Source organism: Lonchura striata, chromosome Z (genome assembly GCF_050655825.1).
Source record: "Lonchura striata isolate lonStrDom1 chromosome Z, ASM5065582v1, whole genome shotgun sequence".
Taxonomy (NCBI): Eukaryota; Metazoa; Chordata; class Aves; order Passeriformes; family Estrildidae; genus Lonchura; species Lonchura striata.
Window position 1 is genome coordinate 47,291,262 of NC_140740.1, and position 22,363 is coordinate 47,313,624.

The 22,363-nt window shown below is 38.9% G+C and overlaps 1 protein-coding gene across 11 annotated transcripts in view; it reads left to right on the plus strand.

The window, feature by feature from the left end:
* The window catches only part of UNC13B (unc-13 homolog B), a 206,414-nt gene that overhangs the window by 37,169 nt on the left and 146,882 nt on the right, over nucleotides 1-22,363 (plus strand). For 10 of the 11 annotated variants that reach the window (XM_085566067.1, XM_077790533.2, XM_021554690.3 and 7 more), the window contains exons 6-7: nucleotides 5,355-5,425; nucleotides 8,512-8,569. The exons of the other annotated variant lie outside the window; for it this stretch is intronic. In XM_085566067.1, coding sequence (XP_085422193.1) covers nucleotides 5,355-5,425; nucleotides 8,512-8,569 — 129 coding nt within the window. The remainder of the gene's footprint in view (nucleotides 1-5,354; nucleotides 5,426-8,511; nucleotides 8,570-22,363) is intronic. 11 annotated transcript variants of the gene reach the window in all.

Sequence of the window (22,363 nt, forward strand, 5' to 3'; positions counted from 1 at the left end):
TTGTGTGTCATGTTTTGTTTCCTGGGTGAAGATCTCCTGGCTATTGTAGATGCATGAGAACCAGAATGATGTGTGGGCTCATGTACAGCTTGTGCTGCTTTTCAACTTCAACAGCGTTGAAAACACTGCTGCCTGGGATAGCAGCTTTAAAAAAAAACTGTGTGTTCTCCTGTTTGGCTATGCTGCTGTGCTTTTTCTAGAATTTCTGGCTGCTGTCTCATTTAGATGCACACAGATGCAGTACCCCAAGTTATTCAATGTATTTAAAATATTTCATTGGATTTAGGTGGAGCTTGAGAGGTTTTTAAGAGAATAAATGAATTTGAAAACCTAAAAAGCTGAAGTCCTTGATGTAAAACATGATAGTGTATGCAGAGAGGTTTAGAAACTGGTTTGTTACTTGCACTGTGTTTATCCTGGATTAGTTTGCTGTTTCTGCTTTTATCTAATACATTCAAGATTCTTCCTTACTGGTATCTCTTCTGCTGGTACACTGGAGACCAGCAGATCCTTAAGCTAAAATAAGTGCAAAATGTGCTGATGCTGATAGTGGTAGTACATGATGAAGACAACTTAAGAGATTTTAAAAATTTTTATATTCATATAATGTTGTTTTCAACTATTTACCAGGCTTGGAGTTGGCAAGTAGTCATCTCCTAAGAAAGGCTGGTGGGATTTTAGCCTCTGCTTCTGGTGATAGAAAATAAACTTTTTTGAGGTCATGGAGGAGTTAAACTTTGTCAGTGGCCATATTTGTAATGGGACAAAGAATACTGATGGTGGCCCTCATATGTCCCCTGTGTGTGCCATTGCATGTTCCAGATGCAGCTGTTGCCTTGTGGTCAGTTAGTATGACACCAGCACATGTTGTGCAGGAGAGGGCAGCTCTGTGAGCCCTTCTCTGTTGCATATCTCTGTGTAATGGACTGCAGTCCTGGGGACCAGGCTGTCATATGATGCTCTCTGTCAGCCCCTTGTTCAGCAGTCTCTCAGAAACAGAACGGTTGCAAATCCTTTGCTACAAAAATGTAACAAATAGTGAGGATGGGAAATGTGACGCATTATAATTTGAAACATTTTTGTGCTTGGTAGTCTATTAAAAATGGCAATAAACTGCCTTCTTCATGGCTAGAAGAAGCCTGTCTTGTTAACCAAGACACGCTGCAGCCACTTTCTCCTCTGATCCTATCTATTTCCTCTTTGGAATAGGAGAGACAAGGGAGGAATACAACTTTTCTTGGTTGGTTTAGAAAATTTTCTGGTAGGGAGAAGAAAATTGTGCTGTTATTTTGATGCAGTGTGTGTGTTTTTGCACAGATTTTTCAGGATGCTGCTTTCCAAGTGTAAAATTATTCTGCTTGATAGTAATTTACTCTGGCCCCCTTTTTTAGAAGTGCAGTGACTGTGCAAAACCCTCACAAGATGCAATACTCAAAAATGCTTTTGGCTCCCAAACTGTAGCAGTTTGGTTCTGTGCCAAGCAATTTCTAGTTCATGTTTGGAATGAAGATGCTTTTAGTATTCTTAACACTCCCAGAATGGGAGCATGCTGATCTGCATCTAACCATGAGTTAGGGTCAATATGCCTTGTTACTTTAGTGTCTTGGGAACTGAACAGAAAGAAAAACTCAGCTCAGCAGAGTCATTTCAGTGAGAACTTACAAAGATTCCCATACACTGGAAAAGGGAAGAAATTCAGGCTGGAAAGAGGGGAAGCCAGGTGAACACTGTGGGAAAGTAGGGGGAGAGAGGGTATCACTTCTGCTTTCAGCACTTGTTCTCAGTCCTGCCAAGCTAGGTTTTGCCCCAGCCCAGGATCTGCTTCTGTAGGAACACACAGAAGGAACAAGGTGTTGTACAAGGTTCAGAGCAAGGACCAGAAAACCTGAGAAGAAAAGATTTAGGGCTGAAGTGTCTGGTTGTTGCCAGCTAGAGATCTTTGAGCAGGAATGCTGTCATACTTAGCTTCCTGAGGGGTTTAACTTAGTGAAGTGGTCTGTATGGATGCAACAAATTCTCCTCTTATTTCCTTTCTCACTCAGACAAATCACTGTACTGTTGTGTGCCCGTTCCAGGTATTGGGGCACTTGCTTGCTCTGAGCAGCTTCGCCTGGGGCCTCCACCCATATCCCTGCTCATGTGCTCAGGAATCCCACATCAGATCAACTTGGAGCCTTCAATCCTGAGTGATGCTGTGGGAGTTGCTCATCCCCCACCCCAGCCATTGCCGTGTCTGTGCTTGCTTATAGACCCTGCAGATTCAGGCCTAGAAAATCAGGAGCTTAGAGAAAATGGGGTTCAGCTTCTAGCTGAGAATGGCAGTAAGAGCAAGGACAGTAAAGCTTGCAATGTTTCTGTGTTGGTTTCAAATTAATAAGCACCAAAATCTATTTAATCTACTTGTCTGTCTCCTCTCTGTTGTTTTTCAGCAATTTTGTTTCACTGACTTATGGCCCTACTCCTTGTGTTCACCAAGCATGATGTCAGTGTAATCCTGAGATGGCTGAGGCCTCAGGTGTCCTGTCTCTGGACTAGTTCATCTGTCTATCTTTTAAGCAGAAGTTAATGTAGTGGAGTAATTTCCATTGTAGTCAAAAGTTGAGCAGTGATGCATAGCTGGCCAGTGGATGTGGTCTTGCAAGCTGTCTGTGATCTTTGTGCATTCCAGAGAAGCAGCTTCAACAGAACTGCTGATTGAGGCAAAACACAACAGAAGCTTCCTCAAAAAAAAAAAAAATTCTATATCATTGGGATTTCTTTTGGGCATGTAGCTTGATTCAAGATCATAGGCCAATTGATTCATGTTTAAAGTTTGCTTTACAAAGCAAACAATACAAACAGTACAATGATTTTACTGATACTAGTATTGATGACAAGAGTTTCTCTGAGATCAGGAAGATGTCCTTAGAGCAGCTGTTATGTGCACAGTAGCTGATTTTTATCTCTGACTAGTGTAAGAAGCTGCTTCAATAGAAGCAGCAGTCCTGCAGTAAAAATCTGACAGCTCTGTTTATGAAATGGTTGTCTGGACTGTAAGATAGAAGTAAATCCAAGAGACAAGTGTTACTCCTTGATGCCTGGGCATACCACTACACCATGGTTTTTGGGAAGGCATTGAGGCCTACACTGAGATATCCTCAATTTTTGCAGTGTTGATGGTAGTCATTGCTTCACCCTTCCTGTCTCTTTAGTCTTGATTTCAGGATCCAGATTTGAATTCTAAGGGCTCTGACTTTTAGTCCTTGTTTAATTCTACACCTTTTAGACAAATGATGTCTTTCCAAGACAATGGGCTTTGCTGTAATTTTTTGATTGTTTCTTGCCATTGTTGGAGTTTGTTTTCCTAAATCTCATCAGGTTGCATGCTAATAGGCATTCAGTTCACTGGTGCTGCTCTCTAGACAGTTCTGTCCAGATTTGCTTTGAATGCCAGCCCTAATTTGTGCAGAGACTATCTAATAAATCTGTGCAGCTGTCATCCACAGCCCTGGTGATCAAAAACATGTATGTGCTTCTACAGCTCTTGTAGTTGTGGAAGAGTCTCTCATGTTTCTCTTACCTTGTTTTCTGATGGGTTTTAACAACAAAGTAATGTACTGTACATCAGAAAGAGCAGCTGGCTTTGCATATCTTGGTTAAAATAAATTACTTTGGACTCTTTCCATGCAAGGAGAAAATGGGTTGTCTTTTTTTCTACTTAGTGCAGGCTTTTTGGATTCAGACTGTCAGCTTCCATAAAACTTTCTTGACTGGGGAGTATTTTAACACCTTGTGTGAGTGATGCTAGTTCCATAAAAATTCAGTGGTGTTTCTGTTACAAAGATGTGGACATGAGTTCATAGTCCAAGGAAGTAGCTACTGCTGAAACTTGAAATTCCACTACATCTGGCATGTACCAGTGGTTTGTGTTCTGTTATTTACAGTGTTTTTGGGCTTGTTTCCTTCCTAAGATGATCGTTTGTGTGGCTGGGAGAGGATACATGTAGAACAGACATTCTCTCAAAGTACAAGAAGAAAGCAGTACTTGGTCCTTTCTGAAAGCCTCATGGATTCCAATGGGATAAATCTTGTTCTTTTTTTCTGTGAAGAGTGAAAGTGGATGTAACTTTTAGAATCACTTTTTCATCAGGAGGCCACCCTGTCCTTCTCCCATTCCTGCCAATGCATAACTTAGCATATAATTGTGGTAGTGTCATAATTTAGCATATAATTGTGGAGTACAGTTCATTGCAGGAAAGCAAACTTACTGGCTCTTTTTGAGGCCATCTGAAAGTGTAAAGAGTTACAGGAGATGGGAAAACCAGCTGAACTGGTATAGCACTACCTTCCTGTCAGCTTACAAGGCTGGTGGTGTTTTTAGCTGGAGCACTCCCTCCATTTCCTTCCTCTGTGAGCTTTGAAGTTTCTGCAGTGGTGCAGTTTCAGGTCATAAATAGCCAGATTTCAGAAGTTGCTACATTCAGGGATGTTGAGTGACTAGAAAAAAAACCCAAACTAAACAAATTCAAATACTTTTTTTTTTTTTTTCATTTTCCAATGTTTTCACACCACTCCATCCCTAAATAATTTTGTGTTAAGCTTTTCACAGCAGGTTATCTGCATCTCTGAACATATGCTTTGAAAGGTGAAATTTTGAGTGGCAGAAGTCAGTATTCCATTAGGACACTATATTACTTCAAGGTGTGAAAGAGAAAATAGTTACCACAATAAAAGTGATAATGCTTGCTACTTGCTGTCAGCTTGGTAACTCTTCTTGGCAGTGAAAATGTTGTGATTTATTTCACAATGAAGCTGCAGTGTGGTGTAAAAGTAAGAATGTGCTTTCATGTGAATATGACTTCCTATAACACTGTTTATTCCCTCAAAATATTTGGCTTATTGCTGGCAAAGAAATAAGAGATAATTTATTTTTTGGTACCTAATTTGTGTTACACCAGGAGGTGTGCTATTGGTGTGCATAAGGTATGCTAGTCAAAGGTGTCCCTTGTTCTGCAGGGATTATAAAAAGCCTCCAGATGATGCTCTTGTTATGTGTTATCAAACATAAGCAAGTATATGAAAATGCTGTTGTGAAATGGCCCTCCATCAAACTAATACTTGAATTAAATGTGAACTAGTCTTTCCTCCTTTGTGTAAATGTGCATTTGGTTAATCAGCTTTAAACAAGAAAGCAGGTAAGCCCATAAACTGTGCTACTATGTACAGTGTTTATTTTATATCTGAGCACTAACGTAAGACAGTCCTATTTCTTAAAAATTATATGTGGGTTTTTTGTATGTGATCTTTAATAGTAATGGTGATGAGTGCAAAGTTGCCTGATTAATAAGGTGGTGTGACTTACTCTTTTGACTTAGATATCCCCGAAGAAGAGGCCAGATACTGGACCAGAAAATTAGAACAAATAAATTCACTGGGAGATGATGAGGTAAATATCTAAATTGAAATAATATTGTAGCCCTGAATGTCTTATAACTAGCTTTTATTCTTTGTATTAGAGCCCTGTGACTAGGGTAAATACTAAATGCTGATAATTTATAAGTCTTCCATGAACTGCTTACAGAACTCTTTTGTCAAGTATACTGTTCAGTGTTAAGGAAGGGAATATTCTTCTGCATGCTGGGAAGTGCTTGAATAATGTTTTGTTGATGTGAATATGTTCAAAGGAAAGGCAACACCGGGCTTTACCTAAACAGACAGTGAAACCATTTTTGACATGCTGTGGTAGGTTCTTTTTGTGAAATCGAGTGAAAAAGGACTTTTTTTGCAGTTGACTGTTTCTTTGAAGAAGACAAAGCAAGATACTGAATCTTTATTTGAACTGAGGACTGTTGGAAGTGTTGGCTTTTGTCCTAATGTAGTTGTTAATGGCTCAGTTTATGTGCATCTTGTATTAGAGTAAGTGGTAACTGTGGCTTTGGTTCCCTGGCTCTAGTGTGTGCTTGTGTAAGCAGCTATAAAATAGATGTTACTTTTTTTATTTCTAAGAGAGACTGTTGGACGACTAAAATTTTGTTTACAGTTCAGACTGTTTGCAGAATAAGATTTAACATGTTAATGCGTATACCAGAAACGAACTTTATAGAAAACTCCAACACTTATGTGTTGATGTGAACATCGAGTAAGAATATAGTGCTGGTGAAGCTTTTTTGGAAGGTCTGTTTCCATAGCAAGTGTTTCCATAGCAAGGTAACTTGCAAAATACTCTGCCAAGGCAATGACTTCAGGAGATTTTTGTTCTGGGATCCTTCATCTATTATTTTCTATTCATTGTATAAGTGATTTGCAGATGAAGGAAAATAGGGTGGATTTTTATTTTTGTTTGAGGACAGACCAATATTTGGGTGAATAAAAACTTAAAGAATTTAGGGCAGCCTCTCCTGCCTTCTTAGAAGTTTGAAAGCCTCTAAGAATCGTTGAAAAGCCCAGTCTGTCCCTTGTTCTGTCGGTGATGCTGCTGTGGTGCCTCCTCACTCCTGAAGGCTGGAGCAGCAGTTCAGGTACTTCAGCGAGGCACAGGTGCCCTCTAGTGCTTCACTGAGCTGGTGCTTGCTGAAACATATCCTGAGCTTTCTGAGTCTCCCCTTCCTCTGCAGTGCCACACATCTGCTTGCTAACTGCATGCTCTTATCAAATACCAGTAGCAAAGTACTATCTCCATATTTGTGACCTAATGATTTCAGATTTATTATGGATGTTTCCTGTGACCAGGGAGAAAAAAACTGTGCAGGGCCTGACCTCAGATGGTTCTTTTAAAGTTCCTTTAAACATTTGCCAGCCACCCAGAATAGGGATGAGATCTTCCTTGCATATTCCCCTAACTGGCAGTGACTTCCAGAGCCAGAGGCAGTATCGTTGTGTTGAGCAGCACTCAGTGGATTTCTCTTCTGTGGATGCCAGTTGCCCTTTAAATGCACCCAGGTCAGTTATGTCTTCACAAAGGAATTCAGCACCTTAATTGTGCATTGCCTGGAGAAATATCTTAATTGCTCTGAGCAAACAAACCCAGTGTTTGAGAAACCAGCTGGAGGCAGGTTTGTTTGGAGAAATTAAATGACTGATCCTGATGCTTTCAGTTCCTGCCACTCAGTTTTACAGACCTCACCTTTTGGGCTGCAGATCCTGGTTTGCACAGTGTTTTTTAGCACGAGACAGCTTTGTGCCTTTGTCTGCTTTGTTTTAAGTGCACCTATTTCTGTTTGAGATTATGAATGAACAGATGAAAGCTGCAGAGGAGTATTGAAGAAGCAGGTTCATTTGGAGTTCAGATGGTGTCATAGAAAGGCTTTCCAGCCTCTCTTCCTACAAACACTTAATACTCTGTTTTCATTTTGGGACTCCAGGCATCACTGGGGCTGATGTCTTAAAAAGAGCAATCTGCTGCCATTCTGGCATCTCTGAGAATCATAATTCAGAAGCCACTGCTGTCCTGTGCTACTGAAATTGCTCATCAGCAGATTTCCTTCCACCTCTTTGTCAACCAGTCAGTGCTGGTTCCGGCAGTTCTTATTTTCACAGTCCCGATAAACTCACTGGGTTGGCAGTTTGCTGATTATAAGACTAACCACCTTTCAGGATCCCTTGTGCATTTTAAATAGCACAGATTGGAAGATAACTGCAGTGGATGTCTTGGGGTTGTCACCTTCCATGTACAGAGCTGGTTATTAATCCCTACCAAATACAAGGAAAGACTGTCTGGTGGCTGTGTTTTGCATAGGCTGCAGCACCAGCTTGCTGAGTTTGCCACTTCCTTTGTTGTCAGATCTTTTTTTCCTAGCAAACACCGTTCTCATTATTTTGGTCAATTGTCCTAGTTTGCTCATATCTTTATGTAATACAGGATAGAAGAACATAACAAAATAAAACCACTGGCATTCCCCTAGGGAACACTTTGATGCTGTGCCAAACAGCTTTGTAAAATGTCAAAGCTGGTGAATTGAAATACTTCTGTGTTCTCTAATTTTGTATTAAATGAGATGAAAAATTCTTCACTTTGGATGTGAAGTGGATCACAGGAGAGTTTGCAAGCATTGGCTGGGCAAACATTGTGTTCTTGCCTTGCCAGGAACATTAATTACCTTACTGCTGCCATTTCCTACTCCAGATTTGCTGTGAGCCCACATGAGATTTGAACTGCTGAGGCTGTGCTGGAGTGTCTAAACATAAACAGATTTATTCCCAGTTTGGAGCTCCCTGTCATACTGGCAGTGTGGTGTGGAGAGTCAATTTTTTTCAATATCTAATTGAAGGTCTCAGAATTGGTAATAGGGCCTGTATTTGTTCTAAAGTAGACTTCACCTTAAACAGAAGTGCACTTTGTAATGTGATTTTGGCATAAAAAAAGAGGACACTTCGAGTGTGTTTAAATACAGATATAATGGAGAATATATTATAGATATTATGCTTTGATAATACGAGGGATATTTTCTCTTATGTGTGGCATGCTGTCATAAAGTTACCACTTGCTTTCTTATCTCTCTATATTCCTTCCTATTTTTTCTTTCCTTCCTTTAGTATCCCTTTCAGGAGGAAGTCCAGAAGAAACCATTGCCCAGTGCTGCCTCCCAGTGTTGTAAGTTAGACTTTTTTCTTCTCAATATTTTTTCCTCTTTCAATGTACTTGATCCTTTTGTGGTTAGATATCAAGTGATGGTACATCTGACCAAGATTTTCTTACTAGAAATACTTAAGTTTCTGTGCAGTTATGAAAAGCTGTGCTCCTCAAAATATTGCTCTGCAGCTTCTGATGCCAGGAAGTGAAGTCAGGCATTGAGTCTTGCAGTTGCTCTTGTACTTGTGTGAAATAGGAACAGAAATGTGTTCAAAGTCACTAAGATTGTCAGACCCTTGTAATATTTATACCAGTAAGACAATGCTGTGTTTTTTCATGTGACGGTATTAGCCTGTGTTCTGCTAAAATCTCCTGTGTTAAATATAATTTTTATTATGGTTTAATGAAATTTTAAGAGGGAGAAAATAGTTGGAGACAAGAACTACTGGTAGCCTTTTAAAATACACCAGAGGTTTGTGTACTTGATGTCTAATTTCTTCAATATTACTTTTCAATGCTGCGTTGATGGATGGAAATATATTTTTACTAATTTCTGCTTATCTTGTCTTGCATTCTTTATGCTTCTGAAAACATGGATGGAAAAATAATATAGCACTTACTGTATCTGATGATCTGCAAAATTAATTTCTGAAACACTGTTTTTAACATACAATAGATAAAAGCTCAGTGATGTCTCTTGTGAATGTCTTATCTACTTTTGACAATAACATTAATAAAATTCAAGTCTCATAATTTAAACAAATCTTTCATCCTCTACTTCAAATATTTTAAAATGTACATATTACACATTGCAGGCTGTTTATCCATTAGGCTGATTATAGGTTCTCCTCAAAACTGATAACATTAAGAAATGCTAATTACTGTTTACCTTTCTTGAGTAGAATTAATTTCTTTGTGCACTATTGTTATGTTATCTTTAAAGTATCTTCAACAACTCTAGACATTAACCAATTGCCTAGGAAACCTGATTGTGCTGTGTAGCTGGAACATGTAGAGCTCTATATCAAAAGTATTCCAGTAATGCTTTCATTTTAGTTCATTTATGTATCCTCCCTTTTAGGGAAAAAAAAATGAAAATAATAAAGCAGAGATTTTTTTGTCTGGTGGGGTGGTTTTTTGTTTGTGAGGTTTTGTTGTTTTGGTTTTTTTTTGTTGTTGTTTTGGGTTTTTTTGTGGGGATTTTGTTGTTGTTATTATACTGTTGTTGCTCTGTTTTGGGGGATTTTTTGGTGTGTTTTGTTTTTTAAATTGTCAAAAGGGTACAATTGATTTGTTAAGCCTGTAAATAAGAAACTTACTAGGAGAAACTGATATTTGATTAAATCATACTAACATAGTATACAGAACCCGTAATGTTAAAAAGTCAAAGAAAAACTGTCTGGTGGATGAAGTGTCCAAGAAATGAATGTGTTATTTGCTGAAATTTTGTGCCTGGCTCTGCGTCCTGGACTTTCTTTTTGTTTGTGGGAGGCTGATTTGATTTAATCTCCCAAGTACTGAGATACCTGGGTAAATTAGAGGGAATGCTTCTTTGTGGGGAAAGTACCTGCACCTGTTCCCACATCAGGGTGGTTTTACATCCCCCTGTAGCTGGTTTCTCCCCTGGAGAACCAGCTGGGCTCTTGCAGACAGATGCAATGAGAAGCAGCACTATGGCCACCCTTGTTGTGCTGCCTGTTAACACCCTGCGTCTTTCTGGAAAGTGACCTTTTGCAATATTCAGTTGAAGGCCCTGTGGTTTGAACAATTCATGTCACACAGGAATTAATATAATAATTAAGGGGATTAAAACACGTATTAGAATGGATGTTAAACATTTCATAGGAGTCTGTTGTTAATGTATTTAAGAATTTTCAATAAAGCTGATAGCGCTGCGTACTTTGGCTTTTTTACTGCCTGCCTGATGCCTATGAATATCTACATGGAAAAAATACAAAATAGACATTTAATATAGAGGTACTTTCGAAAAATGAATTCTTCCTGCATCTACTTGTGCATAAGGGTTGTCAGCTTGCCTCAATACAGCACAGTCCTTTGAGACTCAAGAGTTTAACACAGAACATGCACAGATTGTATTTCTATGGAACACTGACCTGACATGTGACATAGGAGCTCAACCCTTTTTACACAGGAGCAGGGTGGGTGTCCTTAACCACACTAAAATGTGTTCAATATGGAATGTTCATACTTACCATTTGGGTAAGTAATTGGTAGGTATATTATATACTACATATAATAAAAACATCCTCAAGAACACTTTTAAGATTAATCTGGTTTTCTACCACATCATTTTTCATTTTCATCATCTTGATGTGCCAGATGAGGTGTTACTGTTTGGAATAGGACACAGTCTGCTAGACAGCAAACTAAGCATTTATTTAGAAGAAGGAAAAAAAAACCCATGCTCTGTGTGAGTAGGTTTTACTCCACAATAATGCTTTCCCAATCCTTCAAAAACCACAAAATTATCTTAAAACCTGAGGCACTATTGAACAAAAGTTCTGCAAAATATTTAATATAGCTTGCACTTAAAAAAAATAATTGTACATAAATTTACGTGCCACTGGTGTCCTGCTTAGCCACTCTGGCAGCTCTCAGAAGACCATTTTGATATTCCTGTTCTAGCTAGAGAAAATCCTATTCTGGCAGGTAGGATCAGGTTCACTAATTAAGAAAATACATGTCCTTGCATGTAAAATTAGATTACACTTCTGCCCTCTTCTGCATTTGTACTTTCCACATATCTTTTACCTTTTCCAAACCAGCTTTTCTTGTCATGGTTTCCCACTTCCTGCAGGGATGCAGCTTGTTTTATTATCTCCCCTGAGTAGACAGGGAGTGGGGAGAAGGATATAGCAAGATGTGAAAGAAGAGAGGTGGCCCCATCTGACAGCCAACCTCTGATCTGAGGGTGGGGTTTTGTCCCTGGGCTTGTATGGACTGCTGCCTTGGCGTGGTGCCATGGGAAATCTCAGCCCACACTGGGAGCTCTAATTTTTCCAGAGATTGTTGAACTTTCAAGCTCCCTTTCACAGTCTCAAATGCTGTTTTGTTCTTAGAAGATTCTGACCCATAATTTCTGAGGTAATGTGGGATCTGGGCTTCCTACCTATTCTTAAATGAGGCAGGTGGTTTTGTTGCATATACAGTCTTTTCTAAGCCCTACTGATTTTGGCACTTCTGCCTCTTTCCTTCATTATAGTTAACCATTTCATTTTTAATTCCCAACTGCAGTGCATCCCTATGTATTCCTTCTGCCTCAGAAAGATCACGTGCTTCCAGTTGATTTCAGTGATCCCAAGCAATTATCAAAGTACTAGAGTGTCCATGCATCCAGTTTTGTTTGCCTTTCTATTAAATGTAGTCATAATTATTGTTTTGATATGTCATTGTTAGAAAACTGCAGCATCTCCATATTGGATTTTACCTACAGCCTGAAATTAAATGTAAATTGAAAAGAAAGCAGGTTTTGTTGTCTGGAAATTCACTTTAAATAATGCAGATTGAAAACATATTATTTGATTACTTTGTCTTTGAGTCAATGAGCTCTTAAGTTATTTATTGTGACGAGTTACGGAAATGTTTTCTTTGCATGCTCAAGATAATTTCTGGACACATAGAACTCCATTATCCACAAGTGAGGCACACTGTGAATGTTTTAAATGCAGATCTGACTTGGATCAGTTTCATTGCAAACTGGGATGAGAAAGATACTTTGCATCTTTGCAGAATCATTTTGGCAGACTTGGTTAATATCAGCTGCTGTAAATACTGCCCTATACCATTTTTCAGGGAGTTTACAGACCTGTAAGAGATAAAAGGTTGTTCAATATGATTCTACCTATTATCTGCTTCAGTGTTTTTGTTCTATTTCCTTTAGTCCTTTGCTCTGTAAAATCCGTGGTTACCAGGGCTGTGGTGGTTGTCGATGTTTTGTTGTGTTGGTTTTTTTGTTTGTTTGTTTGTTTTGGGTTGTTTTGGGGGGTTTTTTGGGTTTTGTGGGGTTTTTTTGGGTTGTTTTTGGTTGGTTGGGTTGGGTTTTTTTATTTGTACATTTGTTTGTTTGGTTTGTGTTTTTTATTTTGTTAGTTTTTGGCTTTTTTTTGTGTGTGGTATATTTTTTTCTTTTTGTGTACGTGTGTGTGTGTTTTATTGTAGGTTTTGTTGTGCTTCTTTTTTATCAGAAGAAGGTAAAATTTTTGCTTGGCTCTGGATAGATACCAGTTGGTATTGGCTACAAAATAAGCAATAGCTTCTCATATACTGTTTTACCAGTAGAAAAAGCCAAAGCCAGCCTATACTAGGCATGCCATAAGATGAGAGAGAAAAAAAAAAAGATTACATCTCTTAATGGTCTTTGGAACATGTGTGTGCACATGTTTGCAGGACAAAAATGCTGAAGTTGTTTTAGATACATCAGCAGCTTTTTTATCTACTTAAAATCTGGCAAAATGTTTTATACACATTTTAGGAATGGGTACCATTTGATGCCAGATCAGTTTGTTGTGGTGACCCTTCTTTGCCACTGATATTTGAAGAAATTTGGTTTTGCAACATTCTTCTAATTCCTGTGCATGCACTGCTATTTCAGAGGTACCAGAAAGGCTAACTTTGAGAAGTTTCATTCCTGATGCTCACTGGTTTTCTTCTTGGGAGTTTAGATTCCACTAGTACATTGGGAAGGGGTGTTCATTCCCCTGAACAAACAGACTGACTGTAATGCTGCGATGATGACACTTCCTCATGACACTGATGAGTTTTGTCTGCTTAACAGACAGATGATTGCCTTCCCAGCCCCTTACTCCCCAGCAAGCTCCCAAACATTGATTTTGTATTTGTGCTGTAGTGTGGCTGTAGCATTTTCTGCTACCATTAATGTGCCACTAACATGTGAGATACCCCCACTGGGCTGGGGGATCTAGCCCTGCTGTGGGATGAACTGACCCTGTGGCAGCAAATGGCAGAGAATTTGCTTTTTTCTTCTATGGTAATAATATATTAAAAAAGTGATCTGCTCTACCAGTCTCTCAAGGCCAGGCAGGATCAAAACACTTAAATAGGCCAGAATATGCTGCTCCTAATGGTTCATAGAGGTGCATGATCTGTGATAGTGGAGGGTCAGGCAGCATTGAGAATGCCCTCTTTGTTGTAAAGGTGTGTGCTATACATCAAGATTCTTGCTGGGTTTTTCTGGTTACCAGCCTGATTCTGCACTTAAACAACAGAGGTCAGCAGCCACCTACAGCATCTCTACTCCACATCAGTTTGGGAAGAGTAATCATAACAATGATTATTTTACCCTTCTCAAGGGTAGGTGACACTGAAGATTGTGTTGCAATCATTGTATAGCTGTGCTTTAGTAGGAATAGAACTTCTGGCTGCAGTGCAGTTACAACTCAAAAGACTGTTCATTGTAAGTGTAATTCAAAACAGCACACATGAATGGCTTTATTTATTGATTGATTGATTTAAGCTAGGCCAGGGAAAAACTGCTTTAGTCCATACAAGGGGAATCATTGTATGAGCTTTTTTGTGGTAGTTTACTGATGGGCTGGGAAAGCTAGATCCTTGGCCTCTCTGCTTCTGGGTGACTGGCAGCTCCTTTTCCTCTTTGTTTAGAATAAATCCCCTCTGGGTATACTTGTTTTCCTGTGGCTTTTTGGCACTCACTGTCTGGGCTGACTGAAGGCATGATAGATCTGCTGAAAGGAACATAGATTCAAGGTTTTACTTTAAAATATCTGCCTGCAATTTCAGGATGAAGCTGCTGCTTCAGGACTGGATATGCCTAAGGAAGAGTACTCAGCATATGGAATTTAAAAATAAAAATACTGGTTATATTAGGAGATTATACAGTAGCAAAGTTTGATGTACTGCTGAACTCTAGAGAACTCTAGGGCCTTGATTTTGCTGCTGATCCTCTAAATAGAGTTCTTTAGTTGTTGTTTTCTAGCATATGGGCTGTATTCTGAAAGGTGGTGACAAGGAAATAAAGTTTTTACTTTCAGATAAACACCAAATGTAAAGTTCTTACTGAAATGTTGAGCAGCGCCAATACTGACAAGTGTCTCTATAAGCAGTGCTCAGACAAAGCAAATATTCATTTAAATGCTCTACCGTTCATAATTTATCTAGCGCTCTTCATGAAAGATTCTTTTTTTTTCTAGTGGAGTTTTTTTAAGGACTTTATTAGTCATCATTTAATATCATAGTAATAGGAGCAAATCAATTTTAATTTTGTTACGACAGTGAAATACTTTTTAAAAATTAAAGATTTTAAACTGATAGAAAAATTATTCCCTAACTTTATGTACAAGCCATAAATATGTGTTCTGTAGCAGTGAGACTTGTATTTAAAATCCAAGATTAAAACAGAAGATAAAAAAGCACCAAATATTTTATCTCTGCTGCTGTAAATTAAATTCATCTGTGTATGTATGTCATATTAGGTGATCAACTGTAGTCCAAAATTGTATGTCAGGAAGGGGTATTTAAATCTTTTGTCTGTAACTGTGTTTAAATCTCTTAGCCAAATTGTGTGACTTGGTAGCCTGGAAATTTGTAAGACAAGACAGTCACATTAGGTGTCAGTTCAGTGGTAGAAATGTTACAATTTTCCATTGAAGATCAAATTAGGTGGCACTCTGCCTGAGCCTTTTTACTATGGTTACTGATTATTTGTACTAGTTTGTAATAACTTAGTGGGTACACTGGATGATGTGATGGTGATACAAGCCCTGGTTAAATTCTCAATCTGATTTTGTTTAGCCAACATAAAGGTTGCCAGAAAGGCCATCTTGTTTAATGAAATAAAATACACAAAAATTTCAGCATTAGCTGATTGTGGTGAATTGGGGAGCAAGGAGAGTGCTCCAGTGTCACACTCCAGTACCTGCCCTTGTCTCTCTCAGATCCTTTCAGCTCATTTGCTTCTTGTGCTTTCTTATCTCCTTTTAGGCAGAGGCCTTAGTTCTTCTCTGGTGTTTTCCAAACCTGTGTTGGAAATGGTGGTACTTGTTATGAAACCTTCTTTGGCGTTGTGCTTACTGAAAACTTGACTTCCTTCTAGAAAGCTATTCAATGTATATATTCTATTTCAGTGGCTTATTCCAGTAAAATACCACCTGTTTAGTTTTGAGAAGTACGTTGAACGCTGGAAGAATGTAAATTTTTATGGAATCTAAGATCTGTTCACAGTGTTGAGGATATTAGTCATGGGAAAACGAGAATGCTTAAACACAGATAAAAGAACTGACCGAATGTTCTGCAAATGGTACTTTATCAGAACCAAATATACTATCTGGAGTTTAGTTTGCTTTTATAAATTTACTTAAAAGATTTCTGTGTGTGCCAAACATGGGATATAACAGGAGGATAGAATAGTTCACCAGCATGACTGTAAATAGTGGTCATCAGCAAATGATAATGTTCTGACAGGGATAGTAGGTCCCAACCAATCTCAGAGGCTAGTAAACAGAAATGAAAAAATATGGCGCACAGGCAGCCAAATTAGATGGTATTTAAAATTTGGAATATTCTGCTTTTTTACAGTGTCCCTGCTGATCCAGGCTTGACAGTGTAAAGTGGGGAGGAGGAGTTCCTCCTTGAATGGTTGCATAACTGAGGCACAGAATGAGCATATGTTATATTCAGCTAACAGTGGGAACTTAGATGTGCTTTATAAATGTGTTAATGACAAAGCACCAGGCTGCTTGCATTGCTTAGTCCTTAATTGGAGGTTTATATGAAGCCTCATTTTTAAGTACTGAAACTTGCAGATACAAAATAATGTGATAACCAAGACACACACTTGTTGGTATTTATGAACACATGGACTGACTAGTCTGACTTGTCTGTATCATGTATTCCATTGCTGCTGTATGTTGTTGTGGAATTACAACTTCGCGTTTTCTATCTGTCTGGACTTCTTGGTGTTTTTAGGTTCAGCTTGTACAGGTTTAAATTTGTTCCAAAGTGATCTGGAAGAGTTTTCTTAACTAATGTTTTCTTAACTAATCATGATTATGAACACTTCCTTTATGAAGCAGAAAAACAACTTGAAAAGGCTAAAAAGAAATTCTGTTTTCATTAACCTTCAAAATATCAAGACTGTCAACCCAGGTCTTCTGTGATTATGCTGAAGGACTGAGATATATACTGTTAGCTCCTGAATATTAAATGAAGCAGCATATGTGTTGAATCTTTAATAAATTCATTTTTTTCCAAAATGTTAAGACACTTAAGTGAAGTAGGTGTTAGTAAAAACAAACAAGAGCGGAGTTTTGAGCTTCTGACTGAAAATCCCTTATTCTCTGTCATCGCATCTCTTTCTCTTAGCTCCTGCAGCGTTGCTTTCCCCGGTCTATAGCTGTAGGATACCCTGGCCAGCCAAACCCAGCTTCTCAGTGTGAGAAAATGTGCAGGGTATGGAGCTGCTGTCTAAGGGCATCTGCTCCTCTCCTCACCCTGCCGTGCTTGGCATTGGCTGCTATTTACCTTGGGCATGGAAAGTTTGTGGGATTTTCATGCTGTTCATAAGGACCTTGGTAGCAGTGAGGTAGACAGGTAAGTAGCTAGCTCAAGGTCATCACTGGCAGTTTGAGGACTTTTGTATCTGTGGGCAGTGATAATGCTTCTCCTCCAAGGACAGACCTTGTATCCATGAGGGTTGTCTTAGCACTTGGTGGTTTTCTCCTTGTTGCAGTTTCAAGAGATGAGTAGTGTTGTGCCAACAACAGGCCAAAGCCTTTTTTTTTGTCAAGGAAATAGTAGTTAGGAATATTCTCAGCTGGTTTCAGAGGTCACTCATTCCCTGCATGCAGATTGAGTACAGTGGTTTGTGCAGAGGCTGGCAATCTGGGATTTTTATCTTTGTGAAACCTGGAGGACAGATAAGCTCAATTTCCTCTGTGGTTTTTCTGATCTGCATTCCAGCTTTGGAAATTTCTAGTGATCTTCTGGTGTTTCTTCCCCAGTTGCTCTGGGGTTTTACATGTGCATTCATTAGTGAGTAATGACATGCATTTCACTAGCATGTAGCCTGATTGCAATAATGCTGTGTCACTACAGAGTTTTTCTGGATCTTTGCTAGTAATACAAACTGCTAATATTTAAATGCTCCTTCCTTTGCCTCTTACTGTTCACCTGAGATACAGACATTTTGATGGAAGGATGTGCTGGGGTTGTTATTACATGTGTTAGTGTCTTGAGATTTTCAGGAATGAGATACACGTAAGCTGTTTCTGCATTAATAGGAAATTGTCTTTAATGGGAACTCTCGGTTACAGCAAATCAAAGCTCAGTGCAGAGCTCTTGTCAACATCTCCCTCCTTCCTCAGTCCCTTTTCCTACGTCACTCTCTACTGTCTCTTCTCTCCCTGTCTCTGGTTTTCGTACCCTTTCTCCTGGTTGTCTTCCCTTTTCATGTCTTTGCCATGTCTTTGACATCTGTTTTCTTTGCCAACTTGGTTGTATGTTCTTCTTTTTCTTCTCCTTCCCCCCAAAATAACACTCAGACCTCTGTCAAACCTGGTATTTAAGTTTTTTGTTGTGAAAAACAAGCCTGAGGTGGATAGCCATGTGGTCAGGGTCCTGCAAACACTGGATCTTGGCAGATTTCTGATGCATTTGGTTACATCTTCATCTCACCAGCACACCTGGCACAGCTGCATTATCACTCTTGCAGATGAGTGGCATTTGTCTTGTCTCGGGCTGTAAATTGTTGGTGCTCGACTTGATGGACTTCAGTTTTCTTCTGTTGTTAAATTCAGGAAACAAGAACTGTACGCAGCAGAGGAATAAACCTTCTATACTCTATGGTAACTGCATGTGTTCAGCATTATACCAGTGTTTTTTTCTAAATCAGCACCATAAAAACTGTCATTCAATTTGTTCCACTTAGGGTTGCTTCCTTTAATGACCAAAGCAAACATACATGTGTTACTTTTGTTCTTCTCTAAATACTACTACAGGAACCAGAAGGTAATGGCCTACCTTTGAAATTCTGCCAGATATAAAAGTGCCACTTGAACCTGACAAAGGACTACATGTGTGTTTGTCAGAGCCTAATCCAGGGGCCTTGAAGTACTGGTGTACATCTGAAGGACTGTGTTGCTTTGTAGACTTTTTGTTTCTGAAAAGAAAGGAGCAATCTGGTTGCAGCTCTGATGCATCTGTGTGTCTGACTGGTAGCTAGAGATGGTAGCCAGGACAGAAAGCTTTTGCTTGTGTTCTGTCTACATGTGATGAATTTGTTTATTGTCTGCTGCACTTTACAAATCAATACTCCTGTAAATGTAAATTTTTAAGTGTTTTTTACATTGTTTTCTAGAAGTGCTTGTTCTGAAGCATTTCTTGGAGTTGCAAGTTGTGTGCATGGTTCTGAAATGCTTTGAGGGGCTGTATGTACTCATTTGTTGCCTCCGTGGTATTGAGTATGACCTTGGGGTGACAACATGGATATTAATAAGTAAAACTTTAATGTCTTACAAACTCATGTGCAGCTTTTGCGTGAATTTGTTTTCACCTTCCATTTTAACATAGAAAGGTTTGCTTACTGTTGCAGGATTAACTTAATGGGTGCTTGCCTTAGAATGTCATGAGAGCCCTTAAGCTTTTTACTAGAGTGTGTGTCTGCCTAACAAAGTACTTTTTGCTTCACACTGTTTATATGCACACAGTTTTTCATGCTGTTATTATTGAAGTGATGCTCATCACTGGGTTAACTTTGTTCTGCAAAAGGGGCAGAAATGGAAATGTGAAGTGACTTTTGCCACTTAATTTGCAGTTTTGCCAGAAACAGATACTGCTCTAAACTGGGCTGTGGTTTCTGAGACATTTGAGTATGCTAGTAAATAACAGTATTTAACTGCTCTTGCTGCGTTGACTGATAAGTATTTTGTCTACTTATGTTAATAAATGCATGATTGCTTATCAATTCCAAGAGTTTATAATAATCTTAGTTTTCAGAATGTCTTACAAACAAACTGGACATGAGGAGCAAGCCCCAACATAAACTTAATGTTGTATTTATAAAGAAAAAAGATCCCTTAAATTTTCAAGCTCACAATCTATAAGGCGTTTTAAATACATGAAAAGTATGCTTGTGGTTTGTTTTTTCTAAGCTTTCTTTTTCCATTCCTATTCTTTTCTGCCATTTGTTACATGCAGGCAACTGGAGTTATTTCGGATGGGGAGAGCAGCTGAGTACGTAACAGTTTGATTTCTTGCAAGCTTTCTGATCGTATAGTGATGCAGCATGCTCCAGTACAAGGAAAGGTGGAAATATTCATGCATATAGAAAGTCTGTTCCGTTGTATTTTCTTTTACTTTCACTTAGTCTTCATATTTGTGTGGATGGATGTGTGCTCATTTTTTCACTTTTTAGCTTTGTTTTGGTCATGTTTTATATGAAATTCTTGTGCCTTCTACTGGAATTTGAGGACATGATGGTGGAATTGGACTATTATTCTTGTCCTATAAAGGTGATTCTAGTTTTTTGCTTGTGTGTGTCTTTTATGTTGGTCTTCATACCTCTGTAAGCCCAAATCAGTGTTTGAAGTAATGGAAAAACATAAGGAAATATGTAGTCATTGTCTTAAGATATGGTAGAAATACATTCCAAATACTACAAACAGGAGTAAATCTGAAAGGAGAAATGACTGTTGTACACCAGTGAGGTTGTAGGTATTGTGTTGTGTTCAGCCTCAGTGGGACAGTAGCATGGCAGAAGTGACAGGGCTTTGCTTTCACTAGTGCTGACCAGCCTTGGACAGGAAAAACCCAGATACTGCAGCTGTCTGTGATCTGTAGAGCTGATGCCACACCTGGAGATTGGTGTGTTAACTTCTGGTTAGGCTGCAAAATTTTTGTTCTTTGTTTTAGAAAGTGAGCCTTTACTTTCTGAAAGTGCTAGAAATGCCAACAGGCAAGGTTGAGCAGAAGCTCAAGATACAGTGTGTGGCTTTCATAGTCTATAGAACATGCAAGGATTGATCCATCAATCTTAAAACAAAGGTGTTTGTTCCCTGTGTATGAGACAAGAACGAGAGTGTTGCTTAGGGGAACATGCAAGGAAAGATCACTGTGACTGCATCCAGCATGGCAGAGAGTCTGCTGCATGCTTTTCCATTTTTGACATAGTGGAATTTGGAGAAGATTCTGTTACTGCTTCTGAGCCTAACGTCCAGCTAACATTACTGTGCATTTCATATGTGGACCTATTCTGCATTCTAAAAGTCTTCCACTACTGACTTTCCCATTTCTTCTCCCACAACATTTTTTGTCCTCCTTTCCTCCAAAGTTCTCCTGTCTTTGATCAAACCTAAGTTCTTTGTGCATTGGCAGTGCTAACCAACTTGCTTGTGCTATCAGTGCTGGATGTCTCAATTGTTTATTCCTGGAGGTGTGGTAGGATCACTGAGAGGAACGTTTTTACACTAATGTAAGAAAGACTTATGTCCTAAATAGCTTCATTTTCCATTTTTGGGTATTTGGAAGGGAAAGGAGGTGTTTAGGCATTAGTCAGAAGTCTAGGAGGGCTGTGTGCATATATTTCACCTCTTTATCCGTAAAGTCAGTGTGTGGTGGTTTTGCTTTAAAATGTACTTGCATTCATGAGGGTCCCTCCCTCCCTCTGTTCTTCCCTCCCCCCCTCTGTTCTTCCCTCCCCTTCTTCCTTGCTGTGCTCTTTGAAATCATTTTAGCATCCTTACAGTCAGCCTTGAGGCAATGTTTTTGGTGTTTCTAAGTGAACTCCATTTCTAATTGTAATGTTTAAAAAGCAGCTGAGAAGGAAGCAGCAGAAAACAGCATGTTGGTAGCTGGAAAACTTTTTCCTGGTGGTAGCTTCATGCAAGATAAGTGCTGTAGCCCAGACCTTTGTTAATTGTGCTGAGGGTGCTTTAGGAAAGACGCATCTTGCACTGCTGACCTAGTTTCATTTTAAAAAAGGAAAAGACTTGAAGAAGCAGGGTAGATGTTCAAGAGAGTCTTTGTACTTCAGCCTGTCAGTTCTGTTCTTGGCTGTTGAATGTTTCAGCAGCAGAATATTTTCAAGTGAGAAAAACAGGATTATGAAAGCTCTTAAACTGGAGACTTAGTGTTGCAAACATGTTGTCTTAAAAATATGCAAATTTCTAATGTATTTTTAACCTGTGAGGGCAATACAATGAACTAATGACCTGCAAATTTCCATTTAAATAATTTCTCAAAATCTAGGCAGTTTTAGCATAAAGAAAATATAGAAGAGCCTCAGAAAACACCCTTGTGTCCTTTAGAGATTTTTTTTTCCTTCCTTCTTACTTCAGTAGTCCTCTTTCAGGTAGTATATGTTTTGGTTAAAAGATTTTAGAAAGTGTATTTGTCAGAAAGGACCAATGGTTCAGTAGATAATGGTGCAGTGGGATCTGAGACTTAAGGAAAGAAGCTCTTGGCAGCTATGATGAAAAGAAGTTTAAATGGATGATGGGGAGGGAAGGTAAATTTATTGCAAGGCCAGTGGTGTAGAGCTGGCAGAGACTTTTGCTGACCTGGAAGTTATTCCTTCAGTTAGTACACTTTTATTTTCTTCTACCATTATTAAAATAGACAAAAGCTGTGAAAAGCTCAGTGCTTGTTTTGGAGAACTAATGAGGGTTTTGCTTTTGTCCAAGACTTTGCTTAAGTTTCTGGAGGATAACTAAGCTTGGGGGACTGGACATCAGCTCCCAGATGCTGATGACACATTATGCTAGGAAAGTGGGAGGCAATTTCAACTGAATACATTTTGAGAGGAGCTCCTGCTGTGCCTTGGGA